Source organism: Nicotiana tomentosiformis, chromosome 6 (genome assembly GCF_000390325.3).
Source record: "Nicotiana tomentosiformis chromosome 6, ASM39032v3, whole genome shotgun sequence".
NCBI lineage: Eukaryota > Viridiplantae > Streptophyta > Magnoliopsida > Solanales > Solanaceae > Nicotiana > Nicotiana tomentosiformis.
Window position 1 is genome coordinate 58,637,396 of NC_090817.1, and position 21,125 is coordinate 58,658,520.

General features: G+C 36.8%; 1 protein-coding gene across 1 annotated transcript; it reads right to left on the reverse strand.

The window, feature by feature from the left end:
* Positions 1 to 4,138: 4,138 nt before the first annotated feature.
* On the reverse strand, positions 4,139 to 20,884 carry LOC104120641 (lysine-specific demethylase JMJ29-like). The gene is made up of 13 exons (XM_009632445.4): positions 19,565 to 20,884; positions 19,333 to 19,448; positions 18,914 to 19,013; positions 18,674 to 18,815; positions 18,228 to 18,291; positions 17,313 to 18,144; positions 13,936 to 14,265; positions 12,820 to 13,383; positions 11,829 to 11,901; positions 11,637 to 11,722; positions 5,601 to 5,720; positions 4,986 to 5,047; positions 4,139 to 4,504 (listed from the first exon to the last, which is right to left on the reverse strand). The coding sequence occupies exons 1-13, from the start codon at positions 20,498 to 20,500 to the stop codon at positions 4,399 to 4,401; spliced, it is 3,531 nt and encodes a 1,176-aa protein (XP_009630740.1). The 5' UTR covers positions 20,501 to 20,884; the 3' UTR covers positions 4,139 to 4,398.
* Between the last annotated feature and the right edge of the window lie 241 nt (positions 20,885 to 21,125).

The following is a 21,125-nucleotide window of genomic DNA, read 5'->3' on the forward strand; positions in this document are numbered from 1 at the left end:
TGTTCATGATCTATGTCTACCACTTATATTGATCTTGTCGGCCCTTAAAGATAATAAGGAAGGTTAGATAAAATGTAATTTGGTGCTCAGCAAGTATGGCCCGGGTGCTAGTCATGACCCTCCAGTTGGGTCGTGACAGCATAGGTACATTGTGATATGAAATCCTGTGGACGGTCGATGAACGCATAGGTACATTGTGTCATGAAATCCATTGTGATATGAAATCTTGTGGACTATCTATGAAACGCATAGATGCATTGTGTATAAGAGGTATAGATGTACGGTATGAATAGACACTTTAGCAGCCCGATCCCATAAATATCACTCACAATCAGGCCCCCGGTCTCACTCAGTCATCAATCTCTCCAGTCTCTCGGGCTCACAATGTCATGAAACTAGTCCCAAATGATGATATGATGTATTAATAAATAGCAACAGAGACTGAGATATGATATGCAATGAATGAACATGATTGAGTACGAAATTACAATTTAAACATATAATTCGACAGCAGAAATAATCTCAGTGGGTCCCAATAATACTAGCATTTGCCTAAGCATGATTTCTAACATGAATCACAGCTCAGTTTCTCTAACACATGAAAAATACATGGAAAATACAAGTTAATTGGCTACACAGCTCTACGGAATCGACCGAGTCTCAATTTCAACGGTGCACGCCCACACGCCCATCACCTAGCGTGTGCGTCACCTCCAAACAAATCACATAAAACGTATAATCAGGGTCCATACCCTCAGCTCCAAGTTTAGAAGTGTTACTTATCTCGAACAAGCCAAATCCAACGCCGAGCAAGCCAAACGGTGCTCCAAAAAATGCCATCTCGCGTGTACCGATCTCCGGACGATTCGAAACTAGCCAAGAGCAATTCAATACAATCAACACGAGCTAAAGGAATCAATTTCCATAAGAAAATACTAAGTTCTTAATCAAAAGGTCGAAAGTCAACTCAACCCCCCCCCTCCCTTCCCCCGGGCCCACATCTCGGAATCCAATAAAAGTTACAAAATGTGGAAGCCCATTCAACCACGAGTCTAACCATACCAAATTTACCAAAATCCAACACCAAATCATCACTCAAATTCCCAAATTAAACTCTCCAAATCCCTAGCCTCAAACTCCCAAAATTACACCTCAAAAACACACAACTAGGTGGGAAATTCAATGGGGAAACATAATTAGTGAACCACAAGTGACTTACCTCAAGAATCCCTTCGAAATTCCTCTTAAAAATCGCCTAAGCCCGAGCTTGAAATGTCCAAAATGAAGAACATCACGAAACCTTTGAACTTAATACTCTGCCCAGCACTTTCGCACCTGCGACTCATTTAGTCGCGCCTGCGGTCTCGTAGGTGCGAGCAATCCTCCGCTCCTGCGGTTTACCCAAGGCTCCACTGTGTCTGCCTCCGCTTTTGCAACCACACGCGCGCAGGTGCGAGTCCGCACCTGCGGAAATCCTTCCGCATCCGCGCTCCACAGTAACCAAGTCAATCCCCGCTACTGCGATCGCTGCTTCCGCTCCTGCGCACACGCAGGTGCGCCTCTTCCTCCGCATCTGCGAAGACTCGAAGCCCAGTCTTCTTCCTCTTCTGCGATGACACTGCCGCTTTTGCGGCTTCGGACCTGTGCCCATAGCTCTTCTGATGCGGTCACACCAGAACCTCTACCGGACTAACCTTAGCCAAAATTTCCAAAAATGATCTGAACCTCGTCTGAACTCACCCGAGCCCCTCGGGACCTCGTCCTAATATACCAACAAGTTCCATAACATAAGACGGACCTACTCGAGGCCTCAAATCACATATAACAATATCGAAAGGACGAATCACACCTCAAATCAAACTCAAATGAACTTTCAACTTTCAAAACTCGCGCCAAAATATAACAAATCAACTCGGAATGAACTCAAATTTTGCACACAAGTCCCAAATGACATAACGAAGCTATTCCAATTCCTAGAACCACAATTTGAGTTCGATACCATCAAAGTCAAGTCCCGGTAAAACTTATGAACTTTCCAAATCTTCAAATTTTCAACTTTCGCCAATTAGCGCAGAATACTTCTAGAATTATCCAAATGCAAATCCGGGCATACGCGTGAGTCCAAAATCATCATCCGGGCCTAATGGAACCATGCAAACTCCGCTCCGGTGTCAAATTAACAAAAGTCAAACTTAATTAACTCTTCCACTTAAAGCTTCAAACATGAAATTTGTTCTTCCAAATCACTTCTGGATCACCTGAAAAACCAAGACCGGCGATTCACACAAGTCATAATATATCATACGAAGCTACTCAAGACTTCAAATAGCAGGAAGGAACGCCAACGCTCAAAACGACCGGTTGAGCCGTTACAAAGATTTGCCATCATATTCTGTAATTTCAAGCTTAATTTCATCATGTTAATACCTCTCTCGATTATTATTATATGGCCTTCTCTGAGGTCTCCTTCTATCTTATTGATACTGAACTTCATCAGAGTCATACTCTTCACTACCTTGATTATCTGAGTATTCTGAATCTGAGATTTTATCATAGTGAGCATGGCGCCTCGGTACTCTCATGACTTGGTCAGCTATAGCTTCCTTCGCTTGCTCAATATGCCATGCTCTACGCAGTTGAATTGGTGGATCTTGAAGTGGAAGATGTTGCGGTAGCAATGGTATATTGTGTCTTGGTGGTGGTGGATGTTGTAGACGTTATGGCGGATTTGGTGGCTGATTTTGAATCGTCAAACCTTCAACCAATTCAGTTAGATTCTGCATTGATTTCTTTAAGTCATCTAGCTGCACTTTAATTTCTTCATTGTCTCGTTCAAGGGCTGTAGTTCTTAATCTTTCAATCTGAAGTTGTTCATCAATTGAAGAGGATCTCGAGCCTGTTGTTTTCTTGTCTGGCGACATGATGAACAAGTTAACAATTGAAGAATTCAGACTTGGAACTTGTGCTCTACTACCAAATTGATGTACTTTCAAGGCTTTGCACCTCTCAAGCACAAAGAAGAGAGAGAAACAAAAGCACTCTAGTAAAGTTTTTCACAAAACTAGCAAAAGCATTCTTCAAAATCAGATGAGAAGAATGTAAAATGAAAAGAATCTTACTCACTCGTTCCTCAGTCCCCCAAGATTGCAAGAAACGTTGAATAAAGAAAGAAGAGTCAACCAAAAGAGAAATCACGTTTTTGAAGCAAGAGCTTAGAAAAATTAATCACTAGTGTTTATTTTTAGCATACTGAGCTCTTTGAATAGCCCATACAATGAGTAAAATTTAAGGTTAAGAAATTAATCCTAATTAAACTAGAATAAGAATATGGCTAAGAAAACTTATCCATACTAAAATAGGGAAAAGAATTCTAGTAGGAATAGACTACCAACTAACAATCCTAGTTTAACTAGAACTATAAATATAATCCTACTAAAACAAGAATTAAGGAATCCTAATCTTTGAGAAAAATAAATCCTATCTTGAACGAAAAGAAATCCCAACCTTGAATGGATTCTTGGACTTCTTCAATTTCTTGAAATTCTTGGATCTAAATTGGACTAACACTAATTATTGTAAGCATTGTAAATTCATGGTAGCACCTTTATGAGCCCAATAAACCTCCATTGTTGTAGAAAACATAGCCTTCGCTTGTGCTACTCTAGTAACACGATTTGAGCTTGTATGTTCATCAAAGTGTAGAAGAAGTGTGTTGGGCACGACACTAGCAGAAGAGCTGCGGCAACAATGGAATAAGAAAATGTGAGTTTTTTTTTTTGAATAAAGAAAAGAAAAATATAATACTTGAAAATTAATTCATGCGCCAAAAGGAAACTAAGGAACAATTCTTTGCCACGTCAGATGCTGTGTTTAATAGATACACTTCTATGTAGGTTCTTATTTATTGGAGCCAACTCTGAGGGACCATTAATGTATTTGGCCAATGGAGTATAAGTTTGAATTGGAAAAGAAGAATTTCCAATCGAAAGGATTCTAAATGTTTTGCAGAAATTAAATAGGGAACTCATTCTTTTAGAATGTGTTCCAAATTTTCAAAGAAACAACTCAAGGGAATGTGACCTTTTGAGTTTACACTTAACGCTACAAGCCTGGTCAGACGAAACGCAAGGACTAGATAGACAAACCAAAACTTGTACGTACCGTTTTCATTGAATTACTAACACAATAAACTTGAAATGCACATAGAAAACCCCAAAACTAAACTAACAAACATGGGTCAGGTTAGAACAAAGAGCCTACACGCCAAAGAGATTAACTATTAGATACATCTTAAGTTAGATAATCATATGCAGGCATAATCCAAAAAGGGCATCTTCACTTAGAGCCTTTGTCAATCCATTTCAAAATCCTCCTTTGGGCTATTGAATCTTGTCTCGTCTACTCATCTTTTGAATCATCATGATCGTCTGCTGAATTTTCTCTATCATCGTTCTGAGCTCTATCATTTTCTGATTTTTTGTTCTCACCCTTATCGATGGAATCCCTACGAATCAAACACAAAAAATTAGTCTGTCACAGGATTGGCCACGATGAGATCTACACAAAAAGCGACAATAGATACAAAGGGTGAACACTGAAATCCAAAAGTAACTAAGTAATTGCAAATGATTATAGCTTGTAAGCAAGACAATTTTTTGGATCCCAATGCTTGTTGCACGAAAATAAATTTCAACTTCAATACTCATAAAACAAGACAGTTCTACCCACAAAAAAGTTGAAGCATGGGATGAAGAGATTTTTTTTTTTTACATGAGAAACTATCCAGCTGCTGTTGGTTGCCCAGCACCACCCTTTTGCAAATTTCAGCAACAAACACCAGGAAACAAAATGCTCACGTGTAGATTGCTATAATATGTTCATGTAAGGCACGGAACCACAAAATATAGGATAAGTTCACAGAAACTGGGTTGTTATAGGTTGAATAATGCTAGAGTTGCACAAAAGAAAAGGATAACGAGACCTACTTTGCAACTTCTTCCAAGCATTTTAGAGCTTCTCTCATTGCATAAATACTCATTTTCTTCACCTGTCACAATAAAGGAACCACCAAGAAAACATAAATACACATAAAAGTATCTTATTTATAATTAAAATGTGACCATATCTCAACGAACAATTAATTATAAGATTACAGCTATATTCATCTGGTTCACACTCTCCTCCAATGCATGATTCAACTCAATGTCACTTTATAACAGAATAACCCAAATTCTGGAGAGCTGAAGAAAAAGTAACAGAACATAGAGACAAGTGTAAAGTATAAAACATCAATTGAAAATAAGAGCAGACAACTACCATATTTCTGGTACACACTTTCTCCACCAATGGATGATTCAACTCAATGTCATTTTATGACAGAATAGAAACGTCAAAATTCTGGAAAGCTAAAGAAGAAAGCGACAGAACACAGAGACCAGTGTTCAAGTATAAAACACCAATGGACAATAAGAGCAGACAACTACCATATTTAAACACACACACACACACACACACACACACAAAAAAAAAAAAAGATACTATAAGTACTGAACAAAAAGAAGCAAGCAAATAACACAAACTGCTTATCCAAATAAATGTACCTCCAACTTGTCCTCCTTGGCTCTGTGATTTTGGGGAAGAGTGCGGAACTCTTCAGTCAGACGGATGCACTCATGAAGATTTTCAGGAGACACAAAGTCAAGAGCAACCTTTATACATGACTGTTACAGAAAGGTGAAAGTGTTTTAAGTCAAAATCACGTGTTTAAAGTTAAAAGCTCATGCAGTATTGAAGAATATTAAACATAAAAATTGAAGAATATTAAACACTTGTAGAGTGCAAGGAAAAAGACTACAAGTTCAGTAACCATAAAAATTGAAGAATACTAAACATTTTTGTTTAGTATTGAAGAATATTAAACATTTGAACTAAGATAAGAAGAAAAGCGGGAACTTGTAGACCTTCTACATTCCTAGAGGAGAATCCGAGAAGGAGATAAAAAGAAAAGGACTGCTATAGAAATTTTCATGCACAAAGTATTTCATTTTCTTCAATTGTACCCTAGCATTTGTTTTAATTTTAGAAATCATCCTATTTGTCCCGAATTTCTCTACCGATTTTGGACAGAGTACCCAAGATCGATTGACCATATCTGATACGGATCTCACACCTACGTTGCGCCGACACGAATGCAGTACCAAAAGTGAAGAGTCCAAGCAACTTAGTGCAAAGTGCAATTAAAAGGCAAGCTTTATGAAAAAAGACGCAGATGAAGAAAAAATTTATACACATATGTAATGTGGGAAAAAATAATTTAAAACAAGCAATTACTTTATAGACATGAAAATAATTAAAATAACTACAATTAGGTGAGGTATGAAATAAAAACACGTTCAACACTACTAGAAATTCGGCAAAAACTGATCGCAGTCGACTGACCGATTTTGGTCGGCCAAAAAACCGACCAAGTCTGTCGGTTTTTCAAAATATTTTTTTTTTTTTTACGAAACCGACCAACTTTGGTCGGTTTTCTTTGGCACAAAAATGCGAGAAACTATTTTTGAGTCCCGCGAAATTTATTTTTCAAGAAACCGACCAACTTTGGTCGGTTTTTCATATAAAATAAATTAAAATTAAAATTAAATAAACTACCCACAATAAAATGAGATTATAAGGGTTTCACTTTCCTTCATCTCTCTTAATAAAAAGCCAAAACTTTTATATCAAGTTAATCCCAACATGTCAATAAAGCACAAAAACAAATCAATATTTTTAGGATATAACCAAAAAGGAAAGAGAGTATGACATAAAATATGACAGGAGTTATTTTTGTCACTATTTTATGCCAACTACTTCGCTCTTCAAGAAAGAGCCCAAAAACCCTTCTTGATGCTTATGCCAATGCACCTCCTAGGTGAGGCGAAGAATCCAACTATTACTACAGCTACTACCAAGGCTTAAGCAAAACTCAAATTGACGTAAAATAGGTAGAACATTAGAACATACATAATTCAAATAAAAAACAAAGTATTTAACATCAAACCAAAAACTTGCATGGCAACAATAAAGAATAATTTAATTTACAAAATTTTAAGGTATAGACTATTCCTATGCTACCCTATGCTTCAAATTGTATGAATAAGTTGCCAACTTTGAGTTGGGCCCACTTTTCAATTCTTACAATCTTAATTGTTTGGAAGTGTGCCCAAAATAACAACCAAGTTTGGTCAGGCACCAATTAAGTCAACTCACCACCCAAAATTTATTTCACACTTCATAGTAGTAGTCATTTAGCACCCAGAGATTCTTGCCATCCTAGGATGCACTATGCAACACATTTTAGTAATTGGCGCTATAAAGTAACCAATAATATATTGAATCTATGTAAATGAATGCTCAAACATTCTATTTTACAATTTTAACAAGGCAACTAAACAGAACTCTATCAAATGCAAGCCTTATTAGGCACCACTGGAAGTGTACTTGTTACATGTTCATAACCAAAGTAGCCGATACAGAAGAGTTGGATTAAAATCTTAATAAGATATCATAAAAAATCAAAATATTTAATAACATAACAAATCATGCTCGTACCAAGCTATATATAATTGTTTCACATCTTATGTCCCTTTTGAAATGAAAAATAAACATATATAGAGAACATCTCAAAACTCACCCAAAATCAACAAGCTTTTGAAACTCCACATGTAAACAACAAAAATAGGAAAAATAATTTTCACTGTTAAAGTAGATAACCAAAATATTCCAAAGTAACTTTTAATTATACCCTTGCAATTTACAATTGACACAAATAGATACAAATTAATATAAAACTAGAGTAAATTTCATCAATTGGTACCTTACTTATAGTGGGATGTTCATTTGTTGTTATTTTTAAACGTTAATTTGTAATATTTAATTTATAGGACATTGTAAATTTTCTATCCTCTTCTTAATAATATAGTCATGATACCTAAAAAGGGACCTACTCCTAAAATAAATATGAACAGAAAAACCTCCTCTCAACATGATTTTTTGGCTAAAACAGCCACACCTATACAAAACAATTTATCAGCCCACTTTATCAACAAAAATATCCCTTGAAAGGTCAAAAGTTTTCATTCAAAACTCATTTCTCTGTCATAAAAATAAATTTTATCATAAATATTTTTAAACAAGAAAAAATAAATTTTATCGTATATATTTAACACAAAAGACAACAAAGTATTAAAACTACATAAAAGGACTTAATTTCATCTCTCAAAAGATGACGAAGGTCACAACCGGTTTTGAACCCTAAAAACCTAATAAATGATCATGTCCAAAGCAAATGGCTTTTCCCTTCCATAAACTAAAATTTGTGAAAGGAATGTTTTCAAATTCTAGACGCACAAAATTGTACATTACCATCGAAAGTAGAACCAACTGTAAAATAATTTACACTCTCAATCCCATTAATGTGATACTCTTTCTTTTTTAATATGTCCCAAAAAGAATAACACATTTCTATATTTAGAGGCAATTTAAATTTGAACTTTTCACATTACCTTTAATGAGATGATTTATAACCACATAATGTCTATAACTTGTTTTAGATCACAAGTTTCAAAAGTCATTCTACTTCTTAAACACCGTCTCCAATCAAACACCCTCACATAAATTGGGAAGACGAGAGTATATCTCAACTCTAATGTCTTTCCTTGAATATATGTAATTTGCAAGTTCTTTTTAGATAAGTAAAGCAATTTTTTGTAAATGGTAAACTTGTGCTAAGCTACTGTAAATGGTTTGATACATAATCCTCATTAGATTTGTAGAAAAACACAAAACAAATGGTGATGATGATGGCCAGGAAAGCTTGAACCAGAAAGTGAAGAAATTAAAAGAGGGGGGAGGGGGGGAGGAAAAGGGATGAAAAAAGCTGAGGTAATTAACCGGGAGCTTTCTTTTTTCTTTTTAATAATTTGTTCCTTCCTTTTTTATTTTATTTTTCTTATTTTAGTATGTTTTTTATTACAATTATCAAATGCACGCTCCCTATGTACGTGATAGACACGCACTTTAGTCACATCAGCATAGTGATTGCCACATGTGTGTAGTCAACGATCAAAGGGATTTATTAGTTGGCAAATATATGAGTTGAAGTGTTCAAATGGGAAAAGTATAAGTTTGTTTACCGGAATCCAAACGAATAAGTATTGGAACTTCAAACTCTCACTTTTCAGTATTAAATGGTAAGGACTTCATAGATAAAATTTTATTTCACAACCATTTCAATTCTACGTGCGAAATTATGACTGCGTTATATTATTTCATAGGGTAATTCCGTCTCGTTTAAAAGATAAAACTGCTTTCCAATCGTATATATTTTTCTTGAATCCCAAAGCACTCCACTATCGTGTGAATTATAAATTTACTGAATTGGCATCGGCATCTCCTTCTAACTCAATAATCGATATGCTATATAGATAGGAAAACAACCCTTAGTACCACAAATCATGTGTTTCCAAATGTTGTTCTCGTTTCCCCAGTTTAAAGATGATGTTGTCGTTAATACTTTACATTCCTCCGTGATCTTCCTCCATGGTAAAATTGTTCCAAGAACCTCCATCTACCATCATGTATTCCACACTTCTCCAAAATCACCGTCCTCCATAAAGTCTGATCCTCCTTACCGAAGCTTACTTGCCTAACCTTGCTATATTAAATCTCAAAGCATTTACTCTTAGCTTAAACCTTTAGGAGGTAACCACCACCAATTAACTAAGTGAAACTTTATCCTCATATCATTATTTCCCACGAGAGATTTTTTTGAAACCCCTTCAGCTTTTCAACCACATTGAGCGATGCATGCATAAGGGACATAATATGTAATAAAGCTTGATAATGTAGTCTTGATCAGTACTTCATTACCCCTTTCTACCAAGTACTTCCTTTATCACCCGTCTAATATTTTCTCAACTTTTCCCCTTTTTGGGTTTACGATAATTTGGTTTTTGTGCAATGCTCCTCGTGAAGACATAGATAAATCATTGAGAGTGCACCAACCTTGAATTTTTGTGCTAAATGTTCAATCATTTCGTTGAACATTGATGAATGTTGAACATTTAGCACCAACCCTGAGCTTTTGTGCTAAATGTTCATTTCTCCTAGGATAATCCCAACTCACACTTCTTTAAATTAATTCTCGATCTTGATATAGCTAGAGACCATAAAAACACGTTACGTAAAGCTTACTTGATACACTTCGACATTATAAAAACATCAAGGTGTCATTGGTACATAATAGAGGTGGGACTCCAACATCATCATGTCTCTTACACTGCAAATACTCCCATTAAACAGCCTCTTTGACTACTCTATCCATCATCTTACTCAAAAACTCCATAACCATAAAACTTGATCCATAAAACTTAATTTCCTCTTCCACAATAGAGAACTTTATGCAATACCAATCCGTCTCTTACACTTTTCCTGAACCCATTTCCATGATCACATAATTCAAAAATTATCCACTCAAATGGTCATGAACCTTTTCGAGATCCAATGTAAATAAAATTCCTGGTTTCCCTCCTTTCTTCTCTGGTCCACCAACTCATTTGCCATTAATGTTTCGTCTGAATCAATCTACCTTCCACTAAGGCATAATTAAGAATTTACACAACTTCCTCAAATACATTTTTTAGCCTAATAGGTATGTCTATATAGGTTGCGCTGCCCCTTTTTCATATAATGGCGATGGAAGTTGCAGACTCTTTTCAAAACTACCCGGAGACCTAAAACAATGCAAGTGTGTAGCAAACTCAACTCTAGAAAAGGCTAAAATCAACCTACCCGACCCTTGTGTTGTTGCCAACACAACTCAACTCTTAACTGCCCCACTCACTCGGGCTAAATTCTATTTCACCAAACATTAGCCTCCAACTCTACTCCTTTGAACTTAACCTATCCTCGTCCTCAACCATTGTGCCGCTTATTCTGTCAATTAACTTTCTCTTACTAGAATTGTAAGTCTATGGAATAACTTTGTATTGAAATCCCCAACTTTCAATCATAGTGCTTTTTGTTATAGCTAACAACCCTTCAATCATAGCCTAAGTTGCTCCGACACAACAATTTAGGTGTCGCACCCATGTTGATACGACACTAGTAAGGGTGTGGGTATGTAATCCGTACCGGATCTGGTCAAACAATTTTGAATACTTTGACCATGACATAAGGAAAAATTCGAGACGAGATAATATTTGATTCCTAGAATCAGAACCAAAACTAGGGTAAATTTGAAGAAAATAGCATACTTTATCTAGGAAATCAATCATTTACTTATCCACAACTTTAGAATAAAACAGAAATCCACATTTTACAAGCTATACGTAAGTGTTCCACAAAATTTCTCATAATTTAGAGATATTTTATTTTTTGAATTATTTTTAGCCAGATCCCCGCACCCATATCCATACTAGAATTTGTATCCCTGAATTATCGAATTAACATCTCGAAGGATCCGACCTCTAGATCTGCACCCTTGTCGGACACACACACCCATGTCCGAGCAACTTAGATCAGAGCAAAGTGTGTGAGCAAGTTTGTGTGGGTGGGTGTATGTGAAACAGAGAAAGAGGGAGAGTCACTCGCACCTTCAAATTTCTAACTTGATGAGGGCAGCCCGCAGGAATAAAAACTGCATCCCCTAATTTTTGAACAAAGGTCCATGGTTCAATTCCTGCAAAATACAAAATATATACAAAGCCATTAGAAGGAAAAACTAAGAATTTTACTCGTTAAATAGGTAGAACTCAAGCTATGAAATTCATATACGAAACACTAACCATACTCTTCCTTAAGCTTCCTTTTGTGATCCTCAGTCAAGTAAAATGTTTGATCATGTATAGGGTGAATAACCTACAAGACCAAAAAGTTGATAGGTACAGAAGGCATAGCAGATCATTAGGATGAAAACTGTAACGATTAACATTTCATATTAAAGGATAAAGACCCCGACATAGACCAAAAAACTCTTTAACATTAGAAGAAAATGAAGTGATAGGCATTTTCTACAAAGCCGAAATCTACCAAAACCATCTTCATATAGATATCATAAAGACTAAAACCAAACTTCACTTTTATGGGTTTGAACAAGAGTAACATCTGTCATAAATGGTTTCCTCATCCGAACTTCGAAAGATTGAGTTTCAAAACCACCCAAACCCCTCTAGTAGAACAACAACTACGCGTAAGTCAAACCAGTTGGAAGATTTAGAATTATGCTTGATCTCTATCTTGGAAAAACTGAAGTCCCATATTGGAAAGAACCTTTTCCAAAATGTAAATATCACATGATCTAACATGATAGCTTCTTGTTTCCTAGGTGAGCAAACAGATTCCAAAGCTGCCTATACAAAAGAGCAGCAGTAATTGCAGCTCATTGTCTTGTAAAGGTAAATAACATGATGAATTGGTTGAAAAGGTGAAAATAGGTGGTCGTTTTAGGCTGTAGCATTCCTGTTTCCCCTCACTCTCAGACTGGATAGCTGAAAGAATATTTTCAGCACATCAATTCAGGAATTTAGACTCTGGCTTTCTTGCTGAAACTGCACACTATCTGGGCTATTTTCTTCTGCCTCTGCTACAAATCAGATTTGGCTTCAGTTCTACCGACATGTAATGTATTTCAGACTCAGTTACAGGTAACCAGTGATACGTCAAAACTTAGTTGCAGAGCTCTGGAACATGCCCCCCCCCCCCCCAAACACACACACAAAAAGAATTATACTCTCTTTCACATTTCTAAGTAAAAAGCTTAGTAAATTTAAATAATACCTGCGGCACCGGGGAACAGTGGATATGCCTGAATTCTCTAAAGTGCTTCCTGAGATATTCCTCTAACTTTGGAACATCTTGCCTTCTAAAGATGTCCCAGAGTGCACCACCTTCTAAATCCTCAAATACTTCACCTTTTCTAAACACTGGGTTATATTTGCACTCATCACTTTTACCATGATCAATCTTAATTCCTCCACTTGCTTCATAAGTGCTTGTCGTATCGATTGCACCATCTGCTGCCACCTCAGCATTAGTATCTCCCTCTGGCTTGACACAGGAAGCAGATGCAACAATTGATTGATTGCCACTACGTGGTCCAATACTCAAGCTCTGATCTGGAAGTACATCAGTTTTTCCTTTATCTATTCTACTATGTCTCTCACCTAGAACAGAGTTACCCTCAATCAACTCAGATGATGCTTCATTTTCACATTCTTTCTCGTCCTCAGACATCTGAAGTTCCCTTTTATCGTGAGCAGCATGCTTTCTTTTCAATGCCTTCATGGCTGAAAGCTGGTCGGGCTTCAAGGTTATTGCTTGAGTATGTGTCAACACATTCACCTACGATATAAATTGAAAGCAAATAACTTTAACAGAGAAACCTGACAACATAAGAAAACACATAGTTAACAGTTTAGTATCACTCTTTGGGTAGATAAATGAATTGCACTATATTAAAATACACCCTTCAAGCAGACATTAAATATCCCTCAGTAAGGAGTGTAACAGAATGTATGACCATTTATTCTTCAAGTCTCAAGCATAAGTTCAACCACATTAGAGACCCTAAGGTCAATTTAGCTTTTGGGAGACATGTTCAGGACTTTCAATTCATGGGTAAGCATGTACAACCAGTTTACTTAGCTTCTCTTAGTTTAACTGAAGTCAAGGTTACAGCAGCAGCAGCAACAACAACAACAACAACAACCCAGTGGGATAAGTCAAGGTTACAGCAATCCTTGCAAATAAACTGCATAGCATGAATATGTCTACATTATATTCAAGTTCAAGAAAAATCCCAACTGTGCATAACCATGCAGTATTATATGCAAAAGAAAGAGAGAAAAAACCTAAGCAACTAATAAAAGAAGAGGACGGCAAGCGCAAGTATACCGCATCAGACATATCGCAATGCAGCTTAGTCACAGAGTCTCCGCGCCCCAGCTCCTGAGGAACTCCATAAGCAATATATGTCTTTGGTCCCATGTCAGGCTTCAACGACCCTTCTGGCAGTTTGACAGCAAGATTTAGATAGCCACTTTGTGGATGTGTGTACTCCTTAAAAGGCAAACTGCTAACAAATTCCGCACCATGACGAGGTAATCGTTCATCAAATAGATCAGATGGAGGCCAATCTTTCAACTTCAGAATCTGGGGCCAGCCAGCATCATCAGATCGACCTTCCATATACCCCTTAAAGAACTGGTGGATGTTAACTTCTACCTGCAGTTCCAATAAATAACAAAATCATCAACTTTCATGCAGAGAGTATACAGCAAATAACTAACTTCAGAAACTAAAATGGAGAAGAAAATGTTGTAAAACATTGAACAGCACAGGCTCCACTACACGTGAGGTTCTACAAAGTCTTTCGGGAATCACATATAGCTATTATTTCAAGAAAAAAGAGGCATGAAGATTTTCGATTGCTTTCAAAGTAAAAGAAAAGATGTATTAACGTGGCACATTCAGGGGGAGGTGCCTTAGTGCATGTTATTTGCAGATGACATAGTGCTGATTGACGAGACGCGAGATGGAGTTAACACCGGGCTGGAGGTATGGAGACAGAACCTAGAATCTAAAGGGTTCAAGTTGAGCAAGACTAAAACGGAGTACATTAAGTGTAAGTTCAGTGGAGTAACTCATGAGGATGAAATGGAGGTGAGGCTTGATACTTAGGTCATCCCCAAGCAGGATAGATTCAAGTATCTTGGATTAGTAATCCAAGTTGACGAGGAGATTGATGAGGATATCGTATTGGAGCAGGATGAATGAAATGAAGGCTTGCTTCTAGTGTCTTGTGTGATAAGAATGTGTCACCAAGACATAAAAGATAAATTTTACAGAGTGGTGGTTAGATCGACTATGTTGTATGAAGCGAAGTGTTGGCCAGTTAAGAACTCTCATGTCCAGAAGTTGAAAGTAGCGAAATGAGGATGTTGAGGTGGATGTGTGCGCATACTAGGAGAGACAAGATCAATAATGAAGATATTCGGGACAAGGTAGGGGAAGTCCCGTAGAGGATAAACTGCGAGAAGTGAGGCTGAGATGGTACAGGCATGTGGGAAGGAGATGTCTGAATGTCCTAGTAAGGAGGTGTGAGAGGTTGCATATAGTAGGTCTAAGGAAGGGCAGGGATAGACCTAAGAAGTATTGGAAAGAGGTGATTAGGCATGATATAGCGCTTCTTCAGCTTACTGAGAAATGATGCAAGATCAAGAAGGCCAAGAATTCAAGAAATTCAAGTAGTCCAAGAATCTATTCAAGATTAGGATTTCTTTTCCATAAAGATCAGGATTCTTATTTCTTGTTTCCTAGTAATTTGATTCTTGTTTTAGTAGGATTATATTTGTAGTTCTAGTCAAACTAGGATTGTTAGTTGGTATCACATTCCTACCGGAATTCCTTTTTCCCTATTTTAGTTAGGATAGGTTTTTATTAACCTTATTCATATTCTAATTTAATTAGGATTAGTTTTCCTTAACCTCATAAATTTTATGTAAGGCCTATTTAAAAGGCTCAATATGCTGAAAATAAAAATTGGTAATTAGTCTTTCTAAGTTTTTGCTACACAAACGTGATTTATCTTTTATTTCATTCTTCATCCTTTATTCAACACTTCTTGCAAAATACCTTCCACATACCCCACTTGTAGGAATATACTTGGCATATTGTTGTCGTTTCAAAGTAAAAGAATCAAAAAGATAAAAACACATATAAAATAGACACAAAAAGCACATGCCGCCAAAAGAAAAGAAGGACCAAAAGAGAGCATGTTCCAACACAGTTTTAATTTCTTTATAAGAAATGGTAAAAGATTGAACATTGGGTCTAACATTTGTATGCACTGCTTGGTCTGAAATTTCTGAGGTTGCTACTAAGTTTGTACTACATAGCAAAATATATTACTCCCTTTGTCCCATTTTATGAGACATACTTCCCTTATTAGTTTGTCTTAGAAAGAATGGCACATTTCCATATTAGATACAAGTTAACTTTAAATTTTTCATTTTACGCTTAATGAGATAATTTATACACAAATATTTATGACTTATCTTAGACCACAAATTCAAAAGTCTTTCTAAAGTCCATGTCTAGCCAAACAGTCCCACATAAAATGTGACAAAGGGAGTAAATGGAAAAAAAACAATGCTCCCCTCCATACTCCTTCAGTCTCATATATATTGACTTTGCTTTTATTCAAAGTCATGAACTTTATCCTCTGACCACAAGCAGTATAAAATATTTTTATACTTCCCTCTGTTACAATTTAAATGATACAATTTCGTTATTAGTCTGTTCCAAAAAGAATGACACATTTCTATATTTGAAAATAATTTAACTTTAAACTTTTCATTTTACCCACTTGCCTCTTAATGAGAAGCCTGTATAGCCACAAAAATGTCACAAAGCTTTTATCCTTTAAGCCTTTAGAACCACATGTTTCAAAAGTTTTTTTTTTCCTTAAACTTTATGCTAAATCAAACTACATCATCTAAATTGAAACGAAGGGAGTATTACAGTTAGGTCAAAAAATAAGTGGCTAGTGGTATTTTTCATGAAGTTTCGAAATGAAAAATATCAACTTCTAAAATTAGAACAAACGTTAATCAAGTTATTCTTCTAAATTGTACTACGTCAGACAAAATTAGAGCCAAGCAGCCTATAGATTTCGAGCACTCAAAAGAACAAATATTTGATAAATTAAAAAGAAAGGAACATTATGCACAATTAATAGAATAACCTACTCAATTAAAGAGTTAGGTAGCTCAGAAGTTGAGCCCTAAACAAACCATATGGCATTTTAACTAGTTCCAGAAAAAGTCATCACTAGTAAAGGTAGGTACCAAGCAAAGAACAAACATAATCCAATAGGAAAACATTCAAAGAGATACTTGGAACCCACTCACTCAACAGTCACAACCATTAAGTTGCTTTAACCTACACATACTAACAAGTTTAAAATCATACAAAAACACTTTGTATTAAAAATCAAGTGCTTAGATTTTGATATAAATTGTATATTGATCGGTACTTCTATTTGTAATATAATTAAGTCCTAAGCAAGAGACAAAAAGCTGATACACTGCACTGATGGACAGATTATTTGATATAATTCTGAAAGTAAATTTTGTTAAACTTAACTACAATATTTAAATGTCTACCAAAACTAAGAACTAAAAAGCCGTAATTGATTAACAAGACAAACAGAATTACTTAAAAAAGGAGAGAATTTTGATGAATGTGAGACTCGCAAGTATTAAACTGACCTCACACCAATCTAAGCAATTGATAGCAATAACATCCAAAAGAAGAGGATGGTTTAAGTTCTTTATCTGGCGGCATGCTCGCCACATAACCATGGGCTCCCAACTTAACCCTGACGCAGTCTCAAGCACATTGCGGACAATCACAGGTTCACCTTTCAGCCAATGACATTGGAAATGCTTCAGATCCTCCTGCTGAAGATCTTTAGCTGCTGGACAGTACAAATAATTGTCATCAAAATTGTCACGAGATGCAGCTTTACACATTTTACTTTTCTGCATATCATTTTCATCCACTGACTTTCTACATAAGCATGGCCCCTGAGGGATTTCAGGCATGTGTTCCAATTCAAATCTTTTGGCAATATCTTCAGCTTTTGCCAACAACTCAGTGACCTGACATTTTGGCTTTGTCAGCAGGCACTTCAGCTCTAAATTTCCCTTACCACAACCACCAAAATTCTCTGGTGGACAAGGGATGCTACCATCTTCATTCGATTTCCACTCACTAGCAGGACCACCAAAATTTTCTGGCAGAAGCCCTCCGTTATCCTTAGATTCCATTTCACATGCAAGCTTGGCATCTTCCACTGAATCATTTTCAACCATCTCCTTCTTGGAAGATCTAGTCCTCCTTAAGTTTCTAGGTTTGTCTCCGGGTATCTCATCACCATGCAAATAACCAAGCCCTTTGTCAGTGAATTCCAAGATGACTTCTTCTTCACCTCCCTTAAGGTGACCATCTCTAAGCTCCCGGCAACAAGTAAGGCAAAGATCATAGTAACAGCTGGAACAATTTCTGTGAAAATCAACAATGGATGTTTTGCAGTTGTTGCTGCACAAAACATTGCTCAACTTAGTGTACTTGAACATAATTCCAAAAGATTGACACGGAAAGAAGAGGTTCTTCATGCTTACCAGTACATTCGCTCATTCTTCTGACACTTTGCTTTGTGCAGCTTTAACTCTGACACTGGTAACCCTGCCCGGATAAAAAAAAAATAGGGGGAGGGGGGTTCTTGTTACGATAGGAAGCAGTGGAAGATGCATTAACACATTAGGTTTTCCTGGAAAGAGTACTCTCTCTACCTACTATGTGATACTATATTTTCTTATCTAGGAAATACTAGCTAGTATGTTAAAGTATTCCTTCTTCATTTTCAAATCCTTTCATACTCAACACTCTGCATATATGTGGAAAAGAAGTGGCTATTTTGTCATCTTTTCTAGCTGTGCTGATATATATCACCTAACAGAAACTAAAATGCATACTAACAGTTGCCCAGATGAAAAGAATATGGCATATCACACGAAAAAGTATATTGAACTTTTATGGCATCCTATCTTAAAGGAGACAATGCAACCTTGAATCCTGGCTTCAATCTCCATCTCCATCACTTGCTCTGCGTCGAATCTTCTCAAGAAAGGCAAAAGTTTTTGCAAGATAAATTTAGAATATAGACTCTTTTCTTCTTTGCTAATCTCAAATTTTAAGTTCTTCAATGTCTGCAAGAAAATTTTGGATAAGAAGAGTGTATTATACACTGTTAACTTGCAAAATAGGACAGTAACTTAATAAAAGTGGAATGGGTGAAGAAACCAGCCCTTATTGGCCCATCCAACCGCAAGCATGATTTGCAATTACAGTTTTGACAACAAACAGGACAAGACTCTGCAAAGGCCTCCTCAGGCATCCCAGGGTACCTATTATTGATCATAAAGGTAAAAGGCTCTGATAAGAAAAACGAAAAGTAAACTACACGGATGAATGAAAATTGGTGTTGTAGTTGACAACATTGAGCAAAATAGACTGGATATAAAGTTTCAAGTTGTCAAAGTGCTCTTCTTGCTTAGCATCTTATCAACTGTGATAATATAACACTCATCAAGAGACAATTGCTCAAGTAAAGCCACAAGGAGCAAAGTATTTTGTCTCTTTGCAAGTCCAACTTACAATTAAAAGTTCAAAACAGTTACTCAGACAAATGAAAACTATATTATAGTTGGTAAAAGTTTTCGGTACCATCTGTTCATGCAAGGAACACAGTATCGCTTTGTTCTACAGCGGGTGCACCGAACAACTCTTCCTTTGTCATTCCTCTGGCACTGATGACACATATTGGATTCAAATTCATTCCCCTGTCCATGTTTTGATTTCAAAACAAAGATAATTAGGGGTTAGTACTCATACTCTAAAGGAATAAACTAAATGAGATTTTCAAATCAAGAATTCATAATAATGTTAACATTTTTACATTCTCATCCTTCCTCTTTCTGTTCCGGGGATTTACTGCATTATCGTGCACATCTTCCCTTTGACGAGTAGAATATCTTCCGGACTCTGATCCTTCCACTTTCTCTTCTCCCTCGGCCTTATGCTTTTTACTCATTTCGCTCTGCTGCTCTCTACTCTCTTCCTCTGCAGAATGTCCACCACTTCCATCACCATTCTCTGCAGCATCTTTCGACCTCTTTCTTCTTCGCTTTTTACTTCCAATTTTCTCACTATCACCATTATCTTCTGTTTTCGTGCCACCCTTCCGACTTTGACCCCTTCTTTTTCTACCTGTATTGCGGTCTTCTTCATCCCATTCAGCCATTTGCTGATTAAATCCCTTTAACTTCTCCATAGCTATTTGACTTGACTTCCTTGTTCTACCAGTCACTTCATCAGAATCAATCTTCTGTTTCTCCTCCTCTTCTTTTCCATTTACATCATTCTTTTTCCTACCCCTTTTCCCACAAGTCACTTCATCAGAATCACACTTCTCTTTCTCTTCCTCTTCTCTCTCACGATCAATTTCCTCTTGTCTTCCATTCACATCATTATTTTTCCTAACAAGATTATTGCTTTTCTTCAAAGGAACCTCTTTCTCTTCAGATTCTTCTTTATCAATATTTTCCTCCATTACAACTGAAAAATTCAATCTTCCCTTTTCACTTTGTACCACCTTCTTTTCCTTATCTTTCTTGGGGGGTCTCCCCCTTTTTCCTTTTGGTTTTCGCTCATTAACCTCCGTCAAAACCTTCCCTTCTTCTTTAGCGTCTAAATTTTCCTCCAAAGAAGCAAACTTTCCCTCAGTATCCCCAATTTCCTTCTCTTCCTCCATAATACTCACACCGCCCTTTCTCTCCTCCGCTGGAAATTCCATTCCCTTTCCTTTATTTTCACTCTTCCCTCCTTCTCCCATTACTATTACTATCCCCCTTTTCAAGAAGCTCTTTTCCTCCCCCCAAAACGCTGTCCTTTTCGCTAACCAAATTAATCTCCTCCTCCCTCGGTAAATAAGTAACCGGATGATCCTTTACTGAACCTTTGTCCCTTTTTTACTAGCAGTATTTCCTGACTGTTTGAGGTGGAACGGCGCCGTTTGGAACCGCGGATATTCTTTTACCATCTTGCCCTTGCCTTCTTCCCCTATCCTTCATCGTGTTTGTCATCTTGCGGTTCAAATTCTTTCAGCTATGACCAAAGTAGTATTTATCTATCTACTTATACTTAAAACTTAAATAAAAGAAAGATGAGGTGGAAAAACTATAGGCGGGTTAGGGTTTCGGTAAGAGTTAGAACTTAAAAGGTCGATGGAAAACTGTGGGTGAGAGAAATTTAGGGGGGGGGAAGTCGTAGAAGTTTCGAAATGTCCCGCCTATTGTACCCCAAAAAAAAAAAAGACCCGCCTATTTTGGGAAATTACTGCGATTAGTGCAAATGTGCGAAAAGCACTGATGGCATGACATTGGTAATTGACAGTCGCTGGATTCGCGTTGAGATCTGGGAAGACCCATCAAGTGCTGTTGTTTTAGCTTTCGACTGTA

What these genes read in the sequence shown, in the direction of transcription:
- LOC104120641 (XM_009632445.4), bottom strand. Translation starts at nt 20,500, where the DNA reads ATGGGAGAAGGAGGGAAGAGTGAAAATAAAGGAAAGGGAATGGAATTT. An exon ending in GAAAGAGGAAGGATGAGAAT is followed by an intron (nt 19,449 to 19,564) that starts GTAAAAATGTTA and finishes AAACATGGACAG; the next exon opens with GGGAATGAATTTGAATCCAA. An exon ending in CCAAGGAGGACAAGTTGGAG is followed by an intron (nt 5,048 to 5,600) that starts GTACATTTATTT and finishes TTATTGTGACAG; the next exon opens with GTGAAGAAAATGAGTATTTA.